Source organism: Salmo salar, chromosome 14, assembly GCF_965601325.2.
Source record: "Salmo salar chromosome 14, fSalSal1, whole genome shotgun sequence".
NCBI classification, from domain to species: domain Eukaryota; kingdom Metazoa; phylum Chordata; class Actinopteri; order Salmoniformes; family Salmonidae; genus Salmo; species Salmo salar.
In genome coordinates, this window is record NC_138304.1 from 106,408,514 (window position 1) to 106,426,223 (window position 17,710).

The window sequence follows — 17,710 nt, forward strand, 5'->3', positions numbered from 1 at the left end:
TGGGAGAAGTTGCTCTCGGAGGATGTGTTGGTACCATTCTTTATTCATGGCTGTGTTCTTAGGCAAAATTGTGAGTGAGCCCACTCCCTTGGCTGAGAAGCAACCCCACACATGAATGGTCTCAGGATGCTTTACTGTTGGCATGACACAGGACTGATGGTAGCGCTCACCGTGTCTTCTCCGGACAAGTTTTTTTCCGGATGCCCCTATTCAATCGGAAAGGGGATTCATCAGAGAAAAGGACTTTACCCCAGTCCTCAGCAGTCCAATCCCTGTACCTTTTGCAGAATATCAGTCTGTCCCTGATGTTTTTCCTGGAGAGAAGTGGCTTCTTTGCTGCCCTTCTTGACACCAGGCCATCCTCCAAAAGTCTTCGCCTCACTGTGCGTGCAGATGCACTCACACCTGCCTACTGCATTCCTGAATAAGCTCTGTACTGGTGGTGCCCCGATCCGGCAGCTGAATCAACTTTAGGAGACGGTCCTGGCGCTTGCTGAACTTTCTTGGGCGCCCTGAAGCCTTCTTCACAACAATTGAACCGCTCTCCTTGAAGTTCTTGATGATCCGATAAATGGTTGATTTAGGTGCAATCTTACTGGCAGCAATATCCTGCAAAGCAATGATGACGGCACGTGTTTCCTTGCAGGTAACCATGTTTGACAGAGAAAGAGCAATGATTCTAAGCACCACCCTCCTTTTGAAGCTTCCAGTTTGTTATTCGAACTCAATCATCATGACAGAGTGATCTCCAGCCTTGTCCTCGTCAACACTCACACCTGTGTTAACAAGAGAATCACTGACATGTCAGCTGGTCCTTTTGTGGCAGGGCTGAAATGCAGTGGAAATATTTTTGGGGGATTCAGTTAATTTGCATGGCAAAGAGAGACTTTGCAATTAATTGCTATTCATCTGATCACTCTTCATAACATTCTGGAGTATATGCAAATTGCCATCATACAAATTAAGGCAGCAGACTTTGTGAAAATTAATATTTGTGTCATTCTCAAAACTTTTGGCCACGACTATACAACTTGATTAGAGTCCATCTGTGGTAAATTCAATTGATTGGACGTGATCGGGAAAGGCACACACCTGTCTATATAAGGTCCCACAGTTGACAGTGCATGTCAGAGCAAAAACCAAGCCATGAGGTCAAAGGAATTGTCAGTAGAGCACCGAGACAGGATTGTCTTGAGGCACAGATCTGGGAAAAGGTACCAAAAAAATTCTGCAGCATTGAAGGTCCCCAAGAACACAGTGGCCTACATCATTCTTAAATGGAAGAAGTTTGGAACCACCAAGACTCTTCCTAGAGCTGGCAGCCCGGCCAAACTGAGCAATCGTGGGAGAAAGGCCTTAGTCAGGGAGGTGACCAAGAACCCGATGGTTACTCTGACAGAGGTCCAGAGTTCCTCCTTGGAGATGGGAGAACCTTCCAAAAAGGACAACCATCTCTGCAGCACTCCACAAATCAGGCCTTTATGGTAGAGTAGCCAGACGGAAGCCACTCCTCAGTAAAAGGCACGACAGCCCACTTGGAGTTTACCAAAAGTCAACTAAAGGACTCTCAGACCATGAGAAACAAGATTCTCTGGTCTGATGAAACCAAGATTGAACTATTTAGCCTGAATGCCAAGCGTCACGTCTGGAGGAAACCTGGCACCATCCCTACAGTGAAGCATGGTGGTGGCAGCATCATGCTGTTGGGATGTTTTTCAGCGGCAGGATTGAGGGAAGGTATCATGGGAAAGATGAACGGAGCAAAGTACAGAGAGATCCTTGATGAAAAACTGCTCCAGAGCACTCAGGACCTCAGACTGGGGCTATGGTTCACCTTCCAACAGGACAATGACCCTAAGCACACAGCCAAGACAATACAGGAGTGGCTTCGGGACAAGTCTCTGAATGTCCTAGAATGGCCCAGCCCAAGCCCGGACTTGAACCCAGTTGAACATCTCTGGAGAGACCTGAAAATAGCTGTGCAGTGACGCTCCCCATCCAACCTGACAGAGCTTGAGGTGATGTGTAGAGTACAATGGGAGAAACACCCCCAAAACAGGTGTGCCAAGCTTGTAGCATCATACCCAATAAGACTCGAGGCTGTAATCGCTGCCAAAGCTACTTCAACAAAGTACTGAGTAAAGGGTCTGAATACTTATGTAAATGTAATAATTTTTTTTTATATATACATTTGCAAAAATGTCTAAAAACCTGTTTTTCCTTTGTCATTATGGGGTATTGTGTGTAGATTGTTGAGGAAACAAAACTATTTAATACATTTTATAATAAGTCTGTAACGTAACAAATTGTGGAAAAAGTCAAGAGTTTTGAATACTTTCTGAATGCACTGCATGCATATTTAATGAATACAACTAGCTACTAGCCTATTTTGATGGAAGTGAATACCACATGGATGGTCAACATGTATGGTCAACTCAGTTTCCTTTAGGCTTCTGTGCCTACAAGTTTTTACCTCTACTTAGGCACTTAAATGGCCCAAATTGGTCAAACTCAGTGGCTGATTCAAATTAAGAAATGGAAGCCAGCCACTTCAACACAGCTGCCTAGACATTGGGACAGGGCTTCAGACATAAACTCAGCAAAAAAAAGAAACGGCCCTTTTTCAGTGATAATTCGTAAAAATCCAAACAACTTCACAGATCGTCATTGTAAAAGGGTTTAAACACTGTTTGGCATGCTTGTTCAATGAACCATTGGGGCGGCAGGTAGCCTAGTGGTTAGAGTGGAGGGGCGGCAGGGTAGCCTAGTGGTTAGAGTGGAGGGGCAGCAGGTAGCCTAGTGGTTTGAGTGTTGGACTTGTAACCGAAAGGTTGCAAGATCGAATCCCCGAGCAGACAAGGTAAAAATATGTCGTTCTGCCCCTTGACGAAGGCAGTTAACCCACTGTTCCCAGGCCATCATTGAAAAAAAGAATTTGGTCTTAACTGACTTGCCTAGTTAAATAAAGGTACAATAAAAACCATAAACAATTAATGAACATGCACTTGTGGAATGGTCATTAAGAAGATTAGATTAGACGGAAGGCAATTAAGGTCACAGTTATGAAAACTTAGGAAACTAAAGAGGCCTTTCTACTGACTCTGATAAACACCAAAAAAAGATGCCCAGGGTCCCAGCTAACCTGTGTGAAAGTGCTTGAGGCATGAGGACTGCAGATGTGGCCAGGGCAATAAATTGCAATGTCCGTACTGTGATACGCCTAAGACAGAGCTACAGGGAGACAGGACAGACAGCTGATTGTTCTCGCAGTGGCAGACCACGTGTAACAACACCTGCACAGGATCGATACATCGGAACATCACACCTGCTGGAAAGGTACAGGATGGCAACAACTGCCCGAGTTACATCAGGAACGCACAATCCCTCCATCAGTGCTCAGACTGTCCGCAACAGGCTGAGAGAGGCTGGACTGAGGGCTTGTAGGGCTTGTAAGGCAGGACCTCACCAGACATCACCGGCAACAACGTCGCCTATGGGCACAAACCCACCGTCACTGGACCAGACAGGACTGGCAAAAAGTGCTCTTCACTGACGAGTCGCGGTTTTGTCTCACCAGGGGTGATGGTTGGATTCGTGTTTATCGTTGAAGGAATGAGCGTTACACCGAGGCCTGTACTCTGGAGCGGGATCGATTTGGAGGTGGAGGGTCCGTCATGGTCTGGGACGGTGTGTCACAGCATCATCGGACTGAACTTGTTGTCATTGCAGGCAATCTCAACGCTGTGCGTTACAGAGAAGACCTCCTCCCTCATGTGGTACCCTTCCTGCAGGCTCATCCTGACATGACCCTCCAGCATGACAATGCCACCAGCCATACTGCTCATTCTGTGCGTGATTTCCTGCAAGACAGGAATGTCAGTGTTCTGCCATGGTCAGCTAAGAGCCCGGATCTCAATCCCATTGAGCACATCTGGGACCTGTTGGATCGGAGGGTGAGGGCTAGGGCCGTTCCCCCCAGAAATGTCCGGGAACTTGCAGGTGCCTTGGTGGAAGAGTGGTGTAACATCTCACAGCAAGAACTGGCAAATCTGGTGTAGTCCATGAGGAGGAGATGCACTGCAGAACTTAATGCAGCTGGTGGCCACACCAGACACTGACTGTTACTTTTGATTTTGACCTCCCCTTTGTTCAGGGACACATTATTCAATATCTGTTAATCACATGTCTGTGGAACTTGTTCAGTTCATGTCTCAGTTGTTGAATCTTGTTATGTTCATACAAATATTTACACATGTTAAGTTTGCTGAAAATAAACGCAGTTGACAGTGAGAGGACATTTCCTTTTTTTGCTGAGTTTACATAAATACTACTGAAACTGAATAGGATTCTAGAAGGATTCTACAGTGTTCTTTTCATTTATGTATTCAGATAGGGGCCGATTCAGACTTAGGAAATGTACGCCTTTTCCTATGCACGCATTAAGAGTATTTACCTTATTCAATCGCTGTCGTGCTGGTATAAAGATCGGGCGACAAGCGCGGGAATGCGTAATATGATTTTTAATTTCTTTACCCCAAATTACAGCAAGCCATGTAAAGGCACAGGGACGAAGACCAAACAAACATGTTACAACACATAGGGTAGAAATCCGAACAAAAGAGCGAGGAGGATCTTGAAAAAATATAACACAATGATTAACACACAGGGCGAGACCTGTAATCATCTGCGTAATCCACAGTGGCACGAAATCCAAAACACACAGCACAGGTACTCACACGACCAACGGACATAGAACAATAATCGACAAGACAATGGTGAACCAAGGGCACACTTATACAATTACTTATCACTGGGAATAGGGGCCAGCTTTTTCTTTGCAACTCTGCCTAGAAGGCCAGCATCCCAGAGTTGCCTTTTCACTGTTGACGTTGAGACTGGTGTTTTGCGGGTACTATTTAATAAAGCTGCCAGTTGAGGACTTGTGAGGCGTCTGTTTCTCAAACTAGACACTCTAATGTACTTGTCCTCTTGCTCTGTTGTGCACCGGGGCCTCCCACTCTTTCTATTCTGATTAAAGCTAGTTTGCACTGTTCTGTGAAGGGAGTAGTACACAGCGTTGTATGAGATCTTCAGTTTCTTGGCAATTTCTCACATGGAATAGCCTTCGTTTCTCAGAACAAGAATAGACACAAGTTTCGGAAGAAAGTTCTTTGTTTCTTGCCATTTTGAACCTGTAATCGAACCCATAAATGCTGATGCTCCAGATACTCAACTAGTCTAAAGAAGGCCAGTTTTATTGCTTCTTTAACCATAACAACAGTTTTCAGCTGTGCTAACATAATTGCAAAAGGGTTTTATAATGATCAATTAACCTTTTAAAATGAAAAACTTGGATTAGCTAACACAATGTGCCATTGGAACACATGAGTGATGGTTGCTGATAATGGGCCTCTGTACGCCTAGATATTCCATAAAAAATCTGTCGTTTCCAGCTACAATAGTCATTTACAACATTAACAATGTCTACACTGTATTAATGATCAATTTGATGTTATTTTAATGGACAACAAAATGTGCTTTTCTTTCAAAAACAAGGACATTTCGAAGTGACCTCAAACCAGATTAAAAAATACTCTAATCTTGTAGATTATCTAGGTTTTAGAAAGTTTTTTATGAATCATAAAAAAACTGGTTTTGTGGAGCTTTTACGTACTAAAGAAAGAAAAAGGTGGTTTAATTAGTTCTGAACATTTAACCCATCAAATCATTTTCAATGCTTCGTAAACTAACATTGAAATGTTAAGTTTCCCAACAATTCAGAGAGAAAAACATAAATAATATAAACATAACAACACAAGAAATAAATCCACAATGATAACGATAACGTGGCTATGTACACGCAGTACCAGTACCGAGTCAATGAGCAGGGGTACGAGGTAATTGAGGTAGATATGTACATATAGGTAGGGGTTGTAACGAGTGCGCTGAGAGTCAGGAAGCAAGTTCAGGGAGTGAGTGTTTAAAAAAATAAAAAAAAATAAACAATGAACACGAAACACAAATAACGCACCGACATGAAAACAGAGTCAATAACACCTGAGGAAAGAACCAAGGGGAGTGACAGATATAGGGACGATAATCAAGGAAGTGATGGAGTCCAGGTGAGTGTCGTGAGGCGCAGGTGCGCAACAATATGGTGCCAGGTGTGTGGGATAATCAGCAGGCTGATGACCTAGAGGACGGAGAGGGAGTATACGTGACAGGGGTAAAGTGACTAGTCAACAGGATAGGTTTATAAATGGTAGCAGCAGTGCATGTGATGAGTCAAAATAGTTTGAGTGACAAGGGTCATTCCAGATAGTCTGGGTAGCTTTAGGAGTTAGTGACAAGGCTCAATCCAGATAGTCTGGGTAGCTTTAGGAGTTAGAGTGACAAGGCTCAATCCAGATAGTCTGGGTAGCTTTAGGAGTTAGTGACAAGGCTCAATCCAGATAGTCTGGGTAGCTTTAGGAGTTAGAGTGACAAGGCTCAATCCAGATAGTCTGGGTAGCTTTAGGAGTTAGAGTGACAAGGCTCAATCCAGATAGTCTGGGTAGCTTTAGGAGTTAGAGTGACAAGGCTCAATCCAGATAGTCTGGGTAGCTTTAGGAGTTAGCGACAAGGCTCAATTCAGATAGTCTGGGTAGCTTTAGGAGTTAGTGACAAGGCTCAATCCAGATAGTCTGGGTAGCTTTAGGAGTTAGTGACAAGGCTCAATCCAGATAGTCTGGGTAGCTTTAGGAGTTTGAGTGACAAGGCTCAATCCAGATAATCAGAGTAGCTTTTGGTTAACTCTGTCAGATTCAGATCAACTTTATTATCCCACCAGGGGGTAATTCATTTGGTTATGTGCCTAATAAGATGGTACATAAAACATGAAAACACAGAAACTACACAATATAATTCATTCAAAGTGCTTTAGCTACACATTGAAAATGAATGTGCAGTATGCTGTATACTGGAGGGACCAACAGACTATGAATTATACAGCCTAATGTCTGATGGAATAAAACAGTCCCAATATCTATCTGTTTTAATTTTCTTTTGAAGAAGTCTCTTTCCCCTTTTCCAGCTGCTGCTGTGACTCCGTTTTGAGTCTGTCTTGTAAAAATGCTTTAAAGATTTAGAAGGATGAGTTACGGTGTACAGTACAGGTGTGTTGCTGATTCTTAATCTATACCAATTATCCTTCCCGCCGTCTTAATCAAGCGCTGGAGCTTGACTTGGTCTTGCACTCGTATGTTCACAAACACGCATTTCAGAGCAAAGGACAGCACACTCTGCAGGACATATTTATAGAACATTTGTAAGATATATTGCGGTTGACATCAAAATGGTTCAGTGTGCGTTTAAAAAAAAAAAACATTCTCTGTTGCAACTTCCAGGTCACCGGCGTAGGCCGTCAGGGCCGCCCGGTCAGTGGACTCAAAACAGTCCTGGAGGTCTTCAGTCTCTTTAGGAGTGTAACATATTGCTGATATGATGGTAAATATTCAGATAGATTGTTCATGTTAAAGTCTCCCATGATCAGCTTTTATGCTTCAGATGACTCTGTTTTCAGCCTGGGATTACAAGGTCATGAATCAAGTCGGCAGCTATTCAGGTGTGAATGGAGACGGCAATGTAAACAATATATAGTTGGACCTGATTTATTTCCCGCTGCAGGAAGTACAGCCGTAGGTTAAGAGCAAGGAGTTCAACGTCTTTCATACAGACCTGGTGCTTAGTTGTAATATGGGCAGGATTGCAATATTTCTCGTTGACGAACGCACAAATTCCACCGTCTTTTCTCTTACCAGAGTTGATGTTTTGGTCCATTCTAACGTAGCAATGCAGCTCCACAGCGGAGTAGGGATCCTGTTCAGTAAACCCAGGTCTCAGGTCTCAGATAGACAGATCAGGCAGGGTACAAGCCCGTAACTCCTCTGTCTAATTCCCCACGCTTTCTACATGGCCATGCATAATAGATGGAAGAGGTTTTCTGAAGGGCTGTTTTTTTTTTTTAAATCCGATTCCTAATTCCTCCTCTACTGCCAGGCTTCCTTGGGTTTTAGATGCCTTTTATTGGGAACATGTTGTTGTATTGATTGTGGTGTTCCATTGCAGTGTAGACTTGTGCAGCAAAGGGTCGGAGATTAAGCAGGAAATCCCTTGTGTATGATATCTGCGGTTGCGGATCGCTGTATCCGTTGACGGTTAGGTCGACAGCTTGTTAAAACTAACAGTCAAAGTACTGCTATTTGTCTCATTATTTTATTTTTTTATTTATATTTTATTTCCCCTTTTTATTTAACCAGGTAGGCCAGTTGAGAACAAGTTCTCATTTACAACTGCGACCTGGCCAAGATTCTATTAGCTATATACGATTTAATAACACTGAAAACTTAGTTGGTTGAGGTGAATCGCGACTTTAAAAAAACACTTTAAAGAAAAAGAACAAACACGGAAGGGACCATGTTTCTGCAAGAACAGACGCCGCACACGCAAACACTTCCCTTTAAATATTGATCATTCTGATGGGGGTAGAAGCTGTTCAGGGCATGTTGGTTCCAGAATCGGTGCATCAATACTGCTTACTGTGCTAATGTTGGAAGATTAGTGTATACAGAATTATAACAGGGAGAAGAGTGTACAATAGTTGGCTATACCCTCATCCATTACCTGCACTAACCATGGGACTGTACTAACCATGGAACTGTGTGATGACAAGTATTGCGCCATGCATCAACTTCAAGCTGTTACAGCTTGGTCTGCGCTCCGCTCCATAAAAATTGAATTAGCCTACATGTCTTTTATTTTGTATTATCAACTGTTACTAATGATCCTCAGCAACAACCACACAGCAGTGATGGCGTTTAGAGAGGAAGCAAATTAAGGTAAACAATGAAATTAAACTAAACAAAACAATGAAATTAAATGGAATGATAATGTAGGCTATACCAACTGAAGGGAACTAACAGTAAATAGGGCTCCCGAGTGGCGCAGCGGTCTAAGACACTGCATCTCAGTGGTAGAGGTGTCACTACAGACCCTGGTTCGATTCTAGTCTGTATCATAACCGGCCGTGATTGGGAGTCCCATAGGGCGACGCACAATTGGCCCAGCGTCGTCTGTGTTAGTGTTTTGGCCGGAGTAGGCCGTCGTTGTAAATAAGAATTTGTTCTTAACTGACTTGCCACGTTAAATAAAGGTTAAATAAAAACAAACTAAAAAAATGTACAGTTGAATATGTGTGGTTATTAGGACTACTGACCGTCCATACTGATAGGGGTTCATATTTAACACGATAGAAAAAGGAGACAGAGAAAGTCAGGGTAGTTTATAATTAAGACATTACCGTTAAAAGGCTGTACAACTTAAAATTTTGCACAAATGCACAGCATTTCATCAACTTTACTGTGGAAAAGGTGATATGTTGATATGCTTCAGTTTGCTGCCACATGACTGGATTCATGTTTGTCTCCAGCAATCCCACGAGGTAAAATAGGTCTAAAACATGTGTCCTTTGTATATCCCACATCTCATAACATATCACTAATTTACCCAGCTCTGATCAATAGCTCTGATCAATAGCTCTGATCAATAGCTGTCACGTCCGTCGTACGAAGGCGACCAAGGCGCAGCGTGAGTATCGTTCCACATCTTTAATTTGAATGTGAAACTTAGCGAGGCAAAACAACAAACCGTGACGACAGCGGTGCACTAACTCAAAAATAATCTCCCCACAAAACACAGGTGGGAAAAACAACAACTTTAAATATGATCCCCAATTAGAGACAACGATGACCCCGCTGCCTCTAATTGGGAATCATACAAAAACCCCAACATAGAATAAATAAACTAGAACACAACATAGAAATAAATAAACTAGATAAACCCCAGTCACACCCTGATCTACTCTACCATAGAAAATAAGAGCTCTCTATGATCAGGACGTGACAATAGCTCTTATCAAGTTGTAAATGACAGTGTTTTTTCCGCTTGGAACCGGCTAGACCTTATTCATGGTTTCCTCCTGCATAAAGGCGGTAGAATTATGAGGGGAATTAAGTCAAGGTTAGAATACAGCGTATCGGTAGACACACCTTCATTTATTCCATCTCAACCCCAAACGAATAGCGGGTGAATAGCATGGTATTCTCATGCTTATGTTGAAAGGCTCAGAATATGGGTTGAGAGAAAAGTGCATATAAAGGAATTTACATTCCATTTATATTAGCTTAACTCTGGTCGGAATTCCCCCCCCATGTAAAGTGGCAAGAAAAAGTATGTGAACCATTTGGAATTATCTGGATTTCTGCATCAATTGGTCACCAAATTTGATCTGATCTTCATCTTAGTCACACCAATAGACAAACACAGTGTGCTTAAACTAATAACACACAAATTATTGTATTTTTCTTTTGAGTTGTTTGGAAGGAAAACACAACACTATGTGTGGAGAAAAAAAAGGCACAGCACACCAACATCAAAACCTCATCCCAACTGTAAAGTATGGTGGAGTGAGCATCATGGTTTGGGGCTGCTTTGCTGCCTCAGGGCCTGGACAGCTTGCTATCATTGACGGAAAAATGAATTCCCAAGTTTGTCAAGACATTTTGCAGGATAATGTTAGGCTTTCTGTCCTCCAATTGAAGCTCAACAGAAGTTGGGTGATGCAACAGGACAACGACACAAAACACAGAAGTAAATCAACAACAGAATGGCTTCAACAGAAGAAAATACGCCTTCTGGAGTGGCTCAGTCAGAGTCCTGACCTCAACGTGATTGAGATGCAGTGGCCTGACCTCAAGAGAGCCGTTCACACCAGACATCCCAAGAATATTGCTGAACTGAAACAGTTTTGTAAAGAGGAATTGTCCAAAATTCCTCCTGACCGTTGTGCAGGTCTGATCCGCAACTACAGAAAACGTTTGGTTGAGGTTATTGCTGCCAAAGGAGGGTCAACCAGTTATTAAATCCAGGGCTTCACATACTTTTCCCACCCTGCACTGTGAATGTTTACACGGTGTGTTCAATAAAGACATGAAAATGTATAATTGTTTGTGTTTTATCAGTTTAAGCAGACTGTGTTTGTCTATTGTTGTGACTTAGATGAAGATCAGATTAAATTTGATGACCAATTTATGCAGAAATCCAGGTAATTCCAAAGGGTTCATAAACTTGTTCTTGCCACTGTAGGTTACTTTCTGGTACACTTTCAAAATCTCTCATTCTGTTGTATAGAAATGTTCATGTCCAGGCTTCTAATGTATTGATGGAGGTGTGGGGATCCTCTAATGTATTGATGGAGGTGTGGGGATCCTCTAATGTATTGATGGAGGTGTGGGGATCCTCTAATGTATTGATGGAGGTGTGGGGATTCCTCTAATGTATTGATGGAGGTGTGGGGATCCTCTAATGTATTGATGGAGGTGTGGGGATCCTCTAATGTAGTGATGGAGGTGTGGGGATCCTCTAATGTATTGATGAAGGTGTGGGGATCCTCTAATGTATTGATGGAGGTGTGGGGATTCCTCTAATGTATTGATGGAGGTGTATGGATCCACTAATGTATTGATGGAGGTGTGGGGATCCTCTAATGTATTGATGGAGGTGTGGGGATCCTCTAATGTATTGATGGAGGTGTGGGGATCCTCTAATGTATTGATGGAGGTGTATGGATCCTCTATTGTATTGATGGAGGTGTGGGGATCCTCTAATGTATTGATGGAGGTGTGGGGATCCTCTAATGTATTGATGGAGGTGTGGGGATCCTCTAATGTATTGATGGAGGTGTGGGGATCCTCTAATGTATTGATGGAGGTGTATGGATCCTCTAATGTATTGATGGAGGTGTATGGATCCTCTAATGTATTGATGGAGGTGTGGAGATCCTCTAATGTATTGATGGAGGTGTGGGGATCCTCTAATGTATTGATGGAGGTGTATGGATCCTCTAATGTATTGATGGAGGTGTGGGGATCCTCTAATGTATTGATGGAGGTGTATGGATCCTCTATTGTATTGATGGAGGTGTGGGGATCCTCTAATGTATTGATGGAGGTGTGGGGATCCTCTAATGTATTGATGGAGGTGTGGGGATCCACTAATGTATTGATGGAGGTGTGGGGATCCTCTAATGTATTGATGGAGGTGTGGGGATCCTCTAATGTATTGATGGAGGTGTGGGGATCCTCTAATGTATTGATGGAGGTGTGGGGATCCTCTAATGTATTGATGGAGGTGTGGGGATCCTCTAATGTATTGATGGAGGTGTGGGGATCCTCTAATGTATTGATGGAGGTGTGGGGATCCTCTAATGTATTGATGGAGGTGTATGGATCCTCTAATGTATTGATGGAGGTGTGGGGATCCTCTAATGTATTGATGGAGGTGTGGGGATTCCTCTAATGTATTGATGGAGGTGTGGGGATTCCTCTAATGTATTGATGGAGGTGTGGGGATCCTCTAATGTATTGATGGAGGTGTATGGATCCTCTAATGTATTGATGGAGGTGTATGGATCCTCTAATGTATTGTTGAAGGTGTGGGGATTCCTCTAATGTATTGATGGAGGTGTGGGGATCCTCTAATGTATTGATGGAGGTGTGGGGATCCTCTAATGTATTGATGGAGGTGTGGGGATCCTCTAATGTATTGATGGAGGTGTGGGGATCCTCTAATGTATTGATGGAGGTGTATGGATCCTCTAATGTATTGATGGAGGTGTATGGATCCTCTAATGTATTGATGGAGGTGTGGGGATCCTCTAATGTATTGATGGAGGTGTGGGATTCCTCTAATGTAGTGATGGAGGTGTGGGGATTCCTCTAATGTATTGATGGAGGTGTGGGGATTCCTCTAATGTATTGATGGAGGTGTGGGGATCCTCTAATGTATTGATGGAGGTGTGGGGATCCTCTAATGTATTGATGGAGGTGTATGGATCCTCTACTGTATTGATGGAGGTGTGGGGATCCTCTAATGTATTGATGGAGGTGTATGGATCCTCTACTGTATTGATGGAGGTGTGGGGATCCTCTAATGTATTGATGGAGGTGTGGGGATCCTCTAATGTATTGATGGAGGTGTGGGGATCCTCTAATGTATTGATGGAGGTGTGGGGATCCTCTAATGTATTGATGGAGGTGTATGGATCCTCTAATGTATTGATGGAGGTGTATGGATCCTCTAATGTATTGATGGAGGTGTGGGGATCCTCTAATGTATTGATGGAGGTGTGGGGATTCCTCTAATGTAGTGATGGAGGTGTGGGGATTCCTCTAATGTATTGATGGAGGTGTGGGGATTCCTCTAATGTATTGATGGAGGTGTGGGGATCCTCTAATGTATTGATGGAGGTGTGGGGATCCTCTAATGTATTGATGGAGGTGTATGGATCCTCTACTGTATTGATGGAGGTGTGGGGATCCTCTAATGTATTGATGGAGGTGTATGGATCCTCTACTGTATTGATGGAGGTGTGGGGATCCTCTAATGTATTGATAGAGGTGTGGGGATCCTCTAATGTATTGATGGAGGTGTATGGATCCGCTAATGTATTGATGCAGGTGTGGGGATCCTCTAATGTATTGATGGAGGTGTGGGGATTCCTCTAATGTATTGATGGAGGTGTGGGGATCCTCTAATGTATTGATGGAGGTGTGGGGATCCTCTAATGTATTGATGGAGGTGTGGGGATCCTCTAATGTATTGATGGAGGTGTGGGGATCCACAACTGTATTGATGGAGGTGTGGGGATCCTCTAATGTATTGATGGAGGTGTGGGGATCCTCTAATGTATTGATGGAGGTGTGGGGATCCTCTAATGTATTGATGGAGGTGTGGGGATCCTCTAATGTATTGATGGAGGTGTGGGGATCCTCTAATGTATTGATGGAGGTGTGGGGATTCCTCTACTGTATTGATGGAGGTGTGGGGATTCCTCTAATGTATTGATGGAGGTGTGGGGATCCTCTAATGTATTGATGGAGGTGTGGGGATCCTCTAATGTATTGATGGAGGTGTGGGGATCCTCTAATGTATTGATGGAGGTGTATGGATCCTCTAATGTATTGATGGAGGTGTGGGGATCCTCTAATGTATTGATGGAGGTGTGGGGATCCTCTAATGTATTGATGGAGGTGTGGGGATCCTCTAATGTATTGATGGAGGTGTGGGGATTCCTCTAATGTATTGATGGAGGTGTATGGATCCTCTAATGTATTGATGGAGGTGTGGGGATCCTCTAATGTATTGATGGAGGTGTGGGGATCCTCTAATGTATTGATGGAGGTGTGGGGATCCTCTAATGTATTGATGGAGGTGTGGGGATCCTCTAATGTATTGATGGAGGTGTGGGGATCCTCTAATGTATTGATGGAGGTGTGGGGATCCTCTAATGTATTGATGGAGGTGTGGGGATCCTCTAATGTATTGATGGAGGTGTGGGGATCCACTAATGTATTGATGGAGGTGTGGGGATCCTCTAATGTATTGATGGAGGTGTGGGGATCCTCTAATGTATTGATGGAGGTGTGGGGATCCTCTAATGTATTGATGGAGGTGTGGGGATCCACTACTGTATTGATGGAGGTGTGGGGATCCTCTAATGTATTGATGGAGGTGTGGGGATCCTCTAATGTATTGATGGAGGTGTGGGGATCCTCTAATGTATTGATGGAGGTGTGGGGATCCTCTAATGTATTGATGGAGGTGTGGGGATCCTCTAATGTATTGATGGAGGTGTGGGGATCCTCTAATGTATTGATGGAGGTGTGGGGATCCACTAATGTATTGATGGAGGTGTATGGATCCTCTAATGTATTGATGGAGGTGTGGGGATCCTCTAATGTATTGATGGAGGTGTGGGGATTCCTCTAATGTATTGATGGAGGTGTGGGGATCCTCTAATGTATTGATGGAGGTGTGGGGATCCTCTAATGTATTGATGGAGGTGTGGGGATCCTCTAATGTATTGATGGAGGTGTGGGGATCCTCTAATGTATTGATGGAGGTGTGGGGATCCACTACTGTTTTGATTCTGCTGTGGGCGGTGTGGGTTGAATTGTAAACAGGGACTTGGTGACCATGACTTAACTGAAGAGGTCACGTTAACATTTTGTCACAGAAGTTACATCCTTTTTATTTAGCAAAATGAATAGCTTAATAAAAATGTAAACATTTACTAATTGACTTTCTGGATAAAGTGACATAATGTGAAGAGTTCCTTGAGGGGGAAAGAGTCGAAATGAATAACATGGTGATTGTTATCTATGAAAAAGTTTATGGAATTCATTTTTATGCCCCAATTCTGAAAAGTAGGTCACACATTTATGATAGTTCACACATATTGTTTGATGGAAAATTTGATTGTTTGATGGAAAATTTGATTGTTTGATGGAAGATTTGATTGGTTGATGGAAGATTTGATTGGTTGATGGAAGGTTTGATTGTTTGATGGAAGATTTTGATTGGTTGATGGAAGATTTGATTGTTTGATGGAAGATTTTGATTGGTTGATGGAAGATTTGATTGTTTGATGGAAGATTTTGATTGGTTGATAGAATAAAGATCCTGTAAGACACCAGGAAATCACGTAGACACGGAAACATTTGAAATGTTTCCTCCGAAATCCAAGCTGCTCTTTATTAAAGCCCCATCTATTACTCTCAAAACTACCCGTTGTAAAAACCAAAGACCATTTCCCATAAAGTTTTCCTATAATATGCTTTCTCTCAGAAACAAAACCTAAGGGTTTCAATTGCCCCACAGCCCTACTCCGGTGACCAGCTGTATCAACAGTTGCGGTGACGCTGTATCAACAACAGCAGTGAATGTGGAAATTGGTAACAGCGGGGCGGCCATTGTGTGCCTCGAAAGTCAACTGCAGGTGTGATCTGTAGTCGTCTGAATTACGTAGCTCTCTACTGACAGAGTCCCAAATGCCACCCTATTCCCTACTTAGTGCACTACGTTTGACCAGGGCTCTGGTAGGGAATAGGGTGCCATTTGAGATGCAGACAGGTTATGTTTACCCGAGCGCAGACGGGAAGGAGGGGGGGGGGGGGGGGGGCAAACTAATGTTTATGCCACGATAATGCTTGTGAGAGTGAGAGAATTTGTACAAGGGGCATGTTGTGAGAGAAGCTCTATGCATACAGAGATGGTTATTGAAAAGCCTCCAGGGTAGTTTTTATGTCATGTGCTTTGTCGCTGCCAGTTCTTTGCCTGAAGGTGAAATAATCCTGTATTCCATCTTGGTTAAATCCACATCCAAACAGCTCTGTTTTTAATTTTGTTATGTTGTTTTTTTTTCGCTCTCTCACTGTATCTCTCTCCATTTCTCTTTCTATCTCTCTTTCTCACTCTCCCTCCCCCTTTGCCTCCCTCCCTCCCTCCCTCCCTCTCTCTTTCAGTGATGGCTTGTGGGATGCCTATACCTCCAGTAAACGGTAGTATTGTCGGGCAGGACTTCACTCTTGGTGCCAGGGCCATGTACCAGTGTAATCCCGGTTTCCGATTGGCCAGCCCCCTGGCCATGTCAGTCATCTGTCAGTTGTCTGGGAGGTGGAGCTCCAATGAGGCCCCACCCCGCTGCATACGTGAGTAGTCCTCAATGGTTGGAGTTGACATTCCTATACTTCGCTTATTAGGTACACGTTTGCCCCCCCCCCACACACACGCACACTTTGCCTCCAGAACAGCCTGAATTCTCTGGGGCATAGATTTTACATTTGCTCAATTTGCTATCAAGGGACCCAATGTGTGCCAGGAAAAACATTCCATCACCACCACCAGTCTGTATCGTTGACACCAGGCAGGATGGGGGCCATGGACTCATGCTGCTTACGCCCAAATCCTGACCATCAGCATGACGCGACAGGCAGGATGGGGGCCATGGACTCATGCTGTTTACGCCGAAATCCTGACCATCAGCATGGCACCAGGCAGGATGGGGGCCATGGACTCATGCTGTTTACGCCCAAATCCTGACCATCAGCATGGCACCAGGCAGGATGGGGGCCATGGACTCATGTTGCTTACGCCCAAATCCTGACCATCAGCATGGCACCAGGCAGGATGGGGGCCATGGACTCATGCTGTTTACGCCCAAATCCTGACCATCAGCATGGCACCAGGCAGGATGGGGGCCATGGACTCATGCTGCTTACGCCCAAATCCTAACTCTGCCATCAGCATGACGCACCAGGCACCGGGATTTGTCGTACCAGGCGATGTTTTTTCAGTCCTCAGTGTTGGTGATCGCAATGCCCCACTGGAGCTGCTCCTCCTTCGTTTTTAGCTGGTAGGAGTGGAACCCTGTGTGGGCCTCAGCTGCAATAGCCCATCTGTGATAAGGACCGACTAGTTGTGCGCTCCGAGATGGGGGTATTCTGCACACCACTGTTGTACTGCGCCGTTATTTGCGGCCCGCCTGTAAACATGCACAGTTCTTGCCGTTGTCCTTCGACCGGTCTTATCAACGAGCAGTTTTTGCCCACAGGACTGTTTTTTTGTTTGTCGCGCCATTCTCCTAGACACTGTCATGCGTGAAAAGCACACGAGAGCGGACTTTTCTGAGATAATGGAACCAGCGTGCCTGGCACCGATGATGATGATGTTTAAATCTTATTTTACCTTTATTTAACTAGGCAAGTCAGTTAAGAACAAATTCTTATCTTACAATGACAGCCTACCGAGGAACAGTGGGGGTTAACTGCCTTGT

At 43.8% G+C, this 17,710-nt stretch overlaps 1 protein-coding gene across 1 annotated transcript in view; it reads left to right on the plus strand.

Annotated features, from left to right (window-relative positions):
- The window catches only part of csmd2 (CUB and Sushi multiple domains 2), an 854,766-nt gene that overhangs the window by 696,966 nt on the left and 140,090 nt on the right, over positions 1-17,710 (plus strand). The window contains 1 exon segment of the mRNA XM_082961372.1: positions 16,401-16,586. Within this exon segment, the coding sequence (XP_082817498.1) occupies positions 16,401-16,586 (186 nt within the window).